This window comes from Alexandromys fortis, unplaced genomic scaffold (genome assembly GCF_014885135.2).
Source record: "Alexandromys fortis isolate MF-2015 unplaced genomic scaffold, M_Fortis_MF-2015_v1.1 scaffold_87, whole genome shotgun sequence".
Classification (NCBI taxonomy): Eukaryota; Metazoa; Chordata; class Mammalia; order Rodentia; family Cricetidae; genus Alexandromys; species Alexandromys fortis.
In genome coordinates, this window is record NW_026067971.1 from 8,201,494 (window position 1) to 8,211,393 (window position 9,900).

Genomic DNA, 9,900 nt, shown 5'->3' on the forward strand with positions numbered 1-9,900 from the left:
TCCAGAAGACGGGAAATGCAACACAGGCAGGAACATTCACAAAGGTCACACACTGCTGCAATAATCCAGCGTGCAGTCTGCCTGCATCTCAGCCTAGCTGCAGAGTGGGCACTTACTTCTTTCTGCTGTTAATGTCTTTCTACAGAACCAGACAAGTTCTCTGACAAGTTAGAGGCAAATAAATAAATAAAGGATTAGCCATTATGGTGTTGAATTATGAGAGATACAGAGAATGGAACTGAGGCACATGCCACTTACCTATGAGTGCCACATGTCTCCTATAGAAAGGGTCTGCTGTCCAACAAAGCAACAGGTTCTATGCCCTTAGGCCTTACCTGCAAGGTCTCTGCAGAGATCTGTCCATGGTATATAGCTTGTGGCTGGCACAAGCTCTAAGTAATAGAACTATGCCACTGGAAACCCACAACACAAGGAAGAAATAGAACCACCCTGAACTGTTGACTCTCCGTAGAGGATGTTCCATGCACATATATTATGTTGTGGCACTGGCCTGGTACACCTGAATCCCAGAGAGCTGCAGCTGGAGGTCCCTGACAATGAGCCACAGGTGACTGCTCACTTTGCCCCCTCAGCCACATTTAGGAGAGTTCTACAGTCCCAGGAAGAATACAGTTGCAAAAAAATTCTACAAGGCTGTCCAGCTACTTTATTAGAAAGCTAAAAGCTACTTTATTTAGATACATCATCTCTCTGGAATGAACGGTACAGTAATATTTACCGATGAACATACACATGCCAAGGGCTGGCTGTAGAGCGTAGATTTGCAGGTGTGGAGGGCAAGAATGGGTTCATCTTCTCAGTGTTCATCCCCCCAGGGGATGCTGACCCTGTAGGAAGCATTAAGAGATGTAAGGAGTTCTGAGCTTTGAAATGACTTCTTAATTCTATACTGCTGAAGAAAACAAGAATGCGAATATCAACTAGGAGAGATAAGTTAAAAGAAAAGAGTTCACTGGCTTAAATATGTGTTTTTAAAATTTCATGTTAAATTAGTTCTTTCAGAGTACTGATGACTAATGTAAAAACCTGTCATAGAGACAGGAACCAGCACTAATGGCTTCTGAACTACTGCCAAGAAATGAGGAGTATGAGGTTTTGTGTTTGCCCTCACCACACGTATCTACACAAACATCTCATGTATGTACTCTTCTGAGAGCAGACTTAGTGCCAAAAAGCTAGATGAGCACTTGCCTGCACACTGCCTCTGCAGCAGGCCAGAAATGCTGATGGGCTGCCTGGGTAGTCCAGACCATGAGCCACTAATGCTGGGAGAAGGCCCTTGTGCTGCTCTGCTGGACAGCTGTGATGCTGGAGCTGGTGATCGTTCCTTGAAGGGCATCTGCAATGGTGGGACTCTAAAAATAAATTAAACAAAAGCATTCACAAATCTTCATATTTCTGGTAACACAGTCATCCAAGCACTGACTACTGTGTGGCCTTAAAGGTCATCTGTTTATGAAAAATGTATTCTGAGTACTCAGGATAAATAAGGCCTGCTCTAGACTGAGAAGGTGGTGACCAGGACCACACAGAAGGCTGCCCTTGTTCTGTCAGCTACCCTAAGGTCTTGCTGTACAGACACAGACCAAAGAGGCATTTTCACTTTCCTTAGGGTCCACGACAATGAGTAGCTGATCAGAAACAAAGGGCCAGAATCTTTAAAACTTCATGATGTTCTCTGTCACGACAGCTGGCTTCAGCCCATATTTACCTGTCCCTGGAAGCTACCTCACTCCACATTCCCCAATCCCTTCTAGCAACTCTAGGCAGTTCTAGCAACGTCTTACCATGTGGTACCATCTTGCCTCTTCAGGTCAGCCTGTAGCTCCCTACACATCCTTTAGTCACCAAGGGCTCCGGGTTTCATTCTCACCATTCTGAAGGTCATGAATGCTTCCTTGGCAAGCTGGTCCAGACAATGTTTTTTACTATGGCCTCAAGTGGAGTCTTGACTCATGTGTGCTGCCCAGGCTCACCTTACAGGCTGTACTCAGCATGCTGTTATCATCAACTGACTGGATTCCCCTTCTAATCTCTAGTTTTTCTAGATTTTATGGGTTTTGGACATCCTGAAACCTTGCAGTTCATGGGGACACTGTTCATCCTGAGGTAGCTAACTTCTATAATTCATGAACAGCTTGCTTGTAGGCACACTTCTCACAAGCAAACCTACTTGCCTACAAATTCCTCTTTCAAATTCACACACACCAACCTTTCTCTTGCCTGTACATCCTGGATAGGTGGGGACTGTCAGTGATCCAGGGTCCACAGAGTTATCCAGAATGAACAATCAACATTTCTTGCCTTCCACAGAAAGCACAGAACAAGTTTATTTTCACTTTTCCCTGCCTTTTCTTCAAAAATCTCTAGATAGCCATCTCGGTTGCCATCTTACCACAGATGATTCAAATACAGTGAGGGTATTCAGCAACATACTTGCCCTGTCTGTATAACCATGTAGTTTAGAGGAGTCAGTAACAACACAATATACCACCAACCAGGGGACTCAAAAGCCAGTAGAGATAAGGTAAGGTTGGAGCTTCAGGGTGAGCCAACTTCAAGCAAGAGCAAATAAAGTCCTCAGGGTGGGTAAAACTTCTTGTCAGGCACTTTAACCAACAGACAAATGCCCAGAACCTCAGGACCCAAGAGTCAGACACAGTTACATGGACCAGGCCATATGCTTACTGCAGCTGGGTGAGCTGGAGGTGAACAGTAAAATGCAGACTTGATGTGGCATTGTAGGATGTTCAAGGAAAGCAGCTGAAGGAGCAGGGCTTGCTTTCTTGAGTCTGGCCTTTGAGTGCTCAGAATGTGTGTGAGAGACACTGGGAGCTGCCTACCTATCCATGGAGAAAGGTGTGGGTGAATGAGAGGTATGCCCTTAGAGCTGGCATACTATAGCCATAGGCCAAGCCAGCCTGTCTCTGCTTCTGTGAAGTATCTTATGGGGCACAGTCAACTTCTGTTCCTCCAGCTACAGTCCTCTTACAAAGGCAGAGCTGAGGAACTACATGAGAAGCAAGATTATTTACCTCTTGGCTAGTACAGGAAACATTTGTGACCCAAGCTTACTCCTTTAAGGAGTTATTTTGTGCTGTGGGACAATGGTTTTACCCTGTAAAGATTTGTTTCTTGTACTTGTTTAATAAAATGCTGATTGGCCAGTAGGTAGGCAGGAAGTATAGGTGGGGTGAAGAGAGCAGGAGAATTCTAGGAAGAGGAAAGATTCAGTCTGCAATCGTGACCCAGCCACAGAGGAAACAATAGGAGAATTCCTCACGGATAAAGGTACCAAGCCACATGGCTAACATAGACAAGAATAATGGGCTAGTTTAAGATGTAAGAATTAATTAATTAACAAGAAGCCTGAGCTACTAGGCCAACCAGTTTATAATTAATATGGACCTCTGCGTATTTATTTGGGACTAAATGGATGTGGGACCTGGTGGGACAGAAACCTCAGTCAGCAATTGTGCAGCCATTATGTAGTTCTTTTTGAGGTGTTTAAGTTATACCTTGGATTAAAAAACAAAAACACAAACTATAAAGTGAAACATATAATACCACATTCTCCAAACATGGACACATAGGATTAAGAGGCATCTGTCAGTTTAAACACTGGCTGATGTTTTACCCTAACGAGGACCTGCCTGATAGCCGTCGTCGTCTTCATGCTTGCATGGCTGGGTGTTAAGTTGAGATGCTGGGGTCCCCGGCAGGAGACACTGCCTGTGGAGGGAATAGAACACGCTGTGTGGTACCAGTACCAGACCATACCTGCTGCTGCTTCTCTGCAGGTGTGGTCACGTCTTCATTAGGAGACCAGTATCAGGTGGCATGTGCACCCAGAGATCACTTCTGACTCTAGGTAGCCCTCTGAGCGTGACTATTGACTCACCATGTACCCAAATCCTTCCCACTGCCAGAGACAGAAGATGTTTCTTGTGTTCTATTTTTCACCTATGCCCTTTTTCAACTTGGAGATAATGTGAACAATTCAAATAATTTGGCAGCTTGATGCCAGTAGTTGGGACCAGAACCAACCAGGGTAGCTGAGTTCTGAGCCATGGTGTCTGCTCTGCTGGCCAGTAGTTAGTCAGTAAGGGCCACACATACATGGTACGTAGGTGCTCAGCCAGTGACTACCAGGTAGCCACATATTAAGGCCTGGAAAGCACCTGTAGGAGAATGCTCCATTAAAAATTGAAAAAGAATGTACATTCTGCTATTGTCAAGTCATGTCTGTATATGCTTTTTTTTTATAAGTTATTTGGCTAAACTTCTTCTAGTCTTCTAACTTCTCAGCAATTACATATTCAGTGATTTTTCAATTATAGAGAATAGTATACTGAAATACCCAAACTATAATCTTTGGTTTTCTCTTTAATTCATCATATATTCATTTGGGTTTGTTGTCTACACACAGTAATTGCTTTAGCTTTCTAGTAAATATTTGGCATCATAAAATATAGAAGGAGAGAGCCGCTTGTTGGTTCCTGGCTGCCCGGCTAGCTTAGACCCAAGATAATTACACAGAAACTGTATTAATTAAATCACTGCTTGGCCCATTTGTCACGAATTAGGTTGGCACGATAAATAACCAGGCCAGCTTTATGGTTATAAGGGGGAACTCATGCTACAAGAGTGGAAGGTCCGATTTCCTATCTGTCAGGTGGGAGTCGCGGGGAGAGGGAGGGAGAGAGAGAGGGAGAGAGAGAGAGAGCCCACGCGCAACCGCAAGCGAGAGAGTGCATCTGGTTCCTCTCACCTGGGCTCCAGGTAGCCATGCCTTAACTAGATATGATTGGTTGACAGAGTTTTCCCATCACTCATTAGCTCTAGCTTCTTATTGGCTAACTCTTACAATATTAACTCTACCCATTTCTATTAATCTGTGCATCACAATGAGGTCGTGACCTACCAGCAAAGTTTCAGCACATTTGCCTCCTTCAGGGCTCCATGGCTTCCCTCCGATTCTGCCCTTCTTTCTCCCAGCATACAGCCTAGCTTTCGCTGCCTAGTTCTGTTCTCTGCTGCCATAGCCTCAAAGCAGTTCTTTATTCATTAACCAATAAAAACAACACATAGACAGAATGACCTCCCACACTAAGAAAATGTCTCTTTGTTACTAGTAATATTGTTATCTTAAAACTTACTTTGTCTACTATGAATAAAAACCACTCTAGCTCCTTTCCAGTTGCTGTTTGCATGATGTCTTCTCTGTCAGTTTTCCTTCACCTATTTGTGTGGTCTATATTAATTATAGACAGAATGTAGGTACAATTTTCATGCCCATCTGACAATCTCTGCTTTTTTGCTGGAGCATTTAGTCCATTCCACTGAAGGGAACTTTTGATGTAGTTGTATTTGGGTCAACACACACACACACATTGATAATGGGAGACTTCAATACCCCACTCTCATTAATGGACAAATAATTCATACAAAAGAGACATGTCAGAGTTAACAGATGCTAAGAACCAAATGGACCTAACAGATATCTACAGAACATTTCACTCAAACACAAAAGAATAGATCTTATTCTCAGCACTTCATGGAACATACTCCAAAATTGATTACATCTTTGGTCCCAAAGCAAGTTTCAACAGATACAGTTTTTAACCCCCTGCATCCTATCAGGCCACCACGGATTACAGCTAGATTTCAACAACAGAAACAACAGAAAACCGGTGAACTCATCGAAACTGAACAACTCTCTACTAAATGACTACTGCATCAAAGCAGAAATAAAGAATTTAAAGAATTCTTAGATTTCAATGAAAATGAAGGTGCAACACACCCAAACTATAGGACACGAAGAAAGTGGTGCTAAGAGAAAAGTTCATTGCACTACTTACAGGAAGAAACTGGAGAGATCTGATGCTAGCAACTTAACAGCAAACCTAAAAGCTCTAGAACAAAAAGAAGCAAGTACAGCCAAGAGGAGTAGATGTCAGGAAATAATCAAACTGAAGGCTGAAATCAATAAAATAGGAACAAAGAGAACAATACAAAGAATCAATGAAACAAAGATTTGATTCTTTGAGAACATCAACAAGATAGACAAACCATTATCCAAACTAACTGAAAGACAGAAAATATTCAAATCAGAAAAATTAGAAATGGAAAGGGGGACATATCATCAGACACTGAGGAAATCTTTGGGTTATACTTTAAAGATCTGTACTCCATAAAACTGGAAAATCTAAAAGAATTGGATAATTTTCTTGATAGATATCACTCATCAAAGTTAAATCAAGAACAGATAAATTTAAATAGAACTATTACCCCCAGTGAAATAGAAGGAGTCATTAAAAGTCTCCCAACTCCCCCAACCCCCCCCCCCAAAAAGCCCAGGTCAGATGGTTTTAGTGCAGAATTCTACCAGACTTTCAAAGAAGAGCTTACACTGAAACTCCTTAGATTATTTCACAAAACAGAAACAGATGTTTAAATTGTTTAAATTTAGTTTAAATTGTTAGTTCACATATAGTTTTTTTTTTATTTTTTTTATTTTTTTTTAATTTTTTTTAAATTTTTTTTCTTTTTTTTTCTTTTTTTTCACATATAGTTTAAATTGTTAAACTAATTTTATGAGGTAACAGTCATTCAAAAATCCAAAACACAAAGATTCAACAAAAATAGAGACCAACTGCCCTCATGAATATAGGTGTAAAAATACTCAATAAAATACACATCAAGAAGATCATCCACTATGATCAAGTAGGCTTCATCCCAGAGATGCAGGGATGGTTCAACATATGAAAATCAGTCAATTTAATTCACCATATAAGCAAACGGAAAGGAAAAAAACCCACATGATCACCTCATTAGATGCTGAAAAAGCCTTTGACAAAATTGAACACCTCTTCATCTTAGAGAATTTAGAGATAAAAGGAACATACCTAAACATAATAAAGGCAATTTACAGCAAGCTGATAGCAAACATAAATTAAATTGAGAGAAACTCAAAGCAATTTCACTAAAATCAGGAACATGATAAGGTTGTTCACTTTCTCCATATCTATTCAATACAGTATTTGAAGTTGAAGCTGGGGAGGTAGGACAAACTGAAGGAGATTAAGAGGATACAAATTGGAAAGAAAGAAGTAAAAGCATAATTATTTGCAAATGATATGACACACTCCAAAAATTCTACCAGGGAATTCCTACAACCGATAAACACCTTCAGTGAAGTGGCTGGTTACAAAATTAATTATTAAAAAATACACCACATATTTCATTTGTTAATTTGTAGCTTCTTGAGTATATATTTGTGCATGTGCACATGCACATGTGCACTCATATATGTATACATGTATGTATGTATACATGTTTGTGAAGACACAAATAAAGCCTAGAAATCAAAAAAAATACACCACAAAGAAACACCTGACCTGAGCTAATGGGAGTTCACTCTCTGGCCTGACAGTGGTGAACCTGCATATGCCCAAGCTAGGTCCTCTGAATGTCGTGACAGTTGTGTGGCTGTGGCAATCTGTGTGGTCACTGGCAGTGGGACCAGGATTTATCCCTAGTGCTTGAACTATTTTTTTTTTTTGGAGCCCATTCTCTTTGGAGGGATTTCTTACTCAGTCTAGGTGGGGAGGGCCTTGGTCCTGCCTGAAAGTGATGTGCCAGACTTTGTTGACTCCCCATGGGAAGCCTCACCCTCCCTGAGGAGTGGATGGGGAGTGGAATGGGTGGAAGGTGGAGGGAATGGGAGGAAGGAAGGGAGAGGGAACTGGGATTGGTATATAAAATGAGAAAAGATTGTTTTAAAAAAAATAAATAAAAAGAAGAAAACATCAGTAGATCCATAAATAGCAAGAGCTTAGAAAGAAATCAGGGAAATAACACTCTTCATAACGGTCACAAAAAATTTAAAATATCTTGGGGTAATGTGTTGGGGGAGGCCGCTTGTTCATTCGCTGCCCAGAACCACATAGAAACTATATTATTTAAAACACTGCTTGGCCAATCACTTAAGCATATTGCTAGCTAGCTCTTATATCGTTGGTTAACCCATTTCTATTATTTTATATTTTACCAGGAGGCTCATGGCCTACTGGCAAGGTTCTAGGTGGTGGACTGTGTCTTTTTCCTCTGGTGACTCCATAGCTTCTCCTTGACTCTGCCTTCTTTCTCCCAGCATTCAGTTTGGTTTTCCAGCCTAGTTCTACTCTGCCGTACCACAGGCCAAAGCAGTTTCTTTGTTTATTAACCAATAAAAGCAACACATAGGCAGAAGGACTTCCCACATCAGTAATTCAGTGACATTTGAACTGTATTTTAATAAATAGATTGCCTAAAGATCTGAGAGTAAAACAGTCTCATTGGTTAGCCTTACAGACCAGATTGTGGTAACACGCACCTTTAATCCTAGTAGCCATAATGGCATGCTCCTTTAATCTCAGTAGCCATAATGACACGCACCTTTAATCCTAGTAGCCACACTAGTTGCCATAGCAACTTGGCGATGCACGCCTTTTAATCCCTGCCTTAGAGAGAAATATAAGACAGCTCTCACACACAGTCTCCTTTTGAGATTCTTGGAGGCAGGACTGCCATTTCAGACTGAGGTCAAGGTAAGAGCCTTCGAATCTTCAGGTTGAACCCCAATTTCTGACCCTGAGCTTTTATTAATGGTGCTTTAGAGTAACTCTAACCAAGTAAGTGAAAGACTTGTATGATTAAAAACTTGAAATCTTTGAAGAAAGAAATTGAAGAAGATATCAGAAGATGGAAAGATTTCTTATGCTCATGGATTGGTTAGGATTAACATAGTTAAAAATGGCCATCCTTCCAAAAGCAATCTACAGATTCAATGCAAGCCCCATAAAAATTCCAACACAATTTTTTTCATTCTTTTTTGTATTATTATGATTTTATTACTTTAAAAAAATGTGAATCCAAATTCCCACTCCCTCCCCTGTTCCCACTCCCTCCACACACTCTCCCCCCACCCTCTCCAATCCTAAGAGAGGGAATATTTTTTATTCTAAATACTAACATTATTTTTTCTTGAATAAGCAAATATAAATATCTGCTTTTTGTAACATAAAGATTCCAAAACATGTGAACATAGCCACAATTTTCAAATAAGAAAAAAATAAATATTTTGTAGTCTACTTCATATATAGTTATAAACTAACATCGCAACTTGTTGTGGTAACAAGCAGGCATTCTTTCTTAATGGACATTATGTTCCTGAAACATAATATCCAGGAAATCTGAAACACCAGGAAAAGACCAATACTAATAATAACAGGAAATGCAGAACAATCTCACACCAAAGGCACAGAAAAAAGTTCAAAAAATTCATAGCCAGAAAGTATGGAATATATACATATGAGAGTACTACTCAGCAGTAAAAAACAAGGACTTCTTGAAGTTTGCAGGCAAATGGATGGAAATAAAAAACACTATCCTGAGTGAGGTAAGCTAGACCCAAAAAGAGGAACATGGGATATTCTCACTCATATTTGGTTTCTAGCCATAAATAAAGGACATTGAGCCTATAATTCGGGTTCTTAGAGAAGCTAAATAAGAAGGAGAACCCAAAGAAAAACATATAGGCATCCTCCTGAATATTAACCTTACTCAGGCGATGAAAGGAGACAGAGACAGAGACAGAGACCCACACTGGAGCACCGGACTGAAATCTCAAGGTCCAAATCAGGAGCAGAAGGAGAGAGAGCACGAGCAAGGAACTCAGGACTACGAGGGGTGCACCCACACACTGAGACAATGGGGATGCTCTATCGGGAACTCACCAAGGCCAGCTGGCCTGGGTCTGAAAAAGCCTGGGTTAAAACCGGTCTCGCTGAACATAGCGGACAATGAGGACTACTGAGACCTCAAGAACAATGGCAA

At 40.8% G+C, this 9,900-nt stretch overlaps 1 protein-coding gene across 3 annotated transcripts in view; it reads right to left on the reverse strand.

The window, feature by feature from the left end:
- Positions 1 to 634: 634 nt before the first annotated feature.
- Positions 635 to 9,900, reverse strand: part of Rnf212 (ring finger protein 212) — a 37,697-nt gene continuing 28,431 nt past the window's right edge. For 2 of the 3 annotated variants that reach the window (XM_050155836.1, XM_050155834.1), the window contains 3 exons: positions 3,675 to 3,753; positions 1,213 to 1,376; positions 636 to 848 (listed from right to left, as the gene is read on the reverse strand). In XM_050155836.1, the coding sequence (XP_050011793.1) occupies positions 736 to 848; positions 1,213 to 1,376; positions 3,675 to 3,753 (356 nt within the window). In that variant the 3' untranslated portion in view covers positions 636 to 735. Of the gene's footprint in view, positions 849 to 1,212; positions 1,377 to 3,674; positions 3,754 to 9,900 lie in introns of all 3 variants that reach the window. The other variant, XM_050155835.1, reaches the window with a different exon arrangement.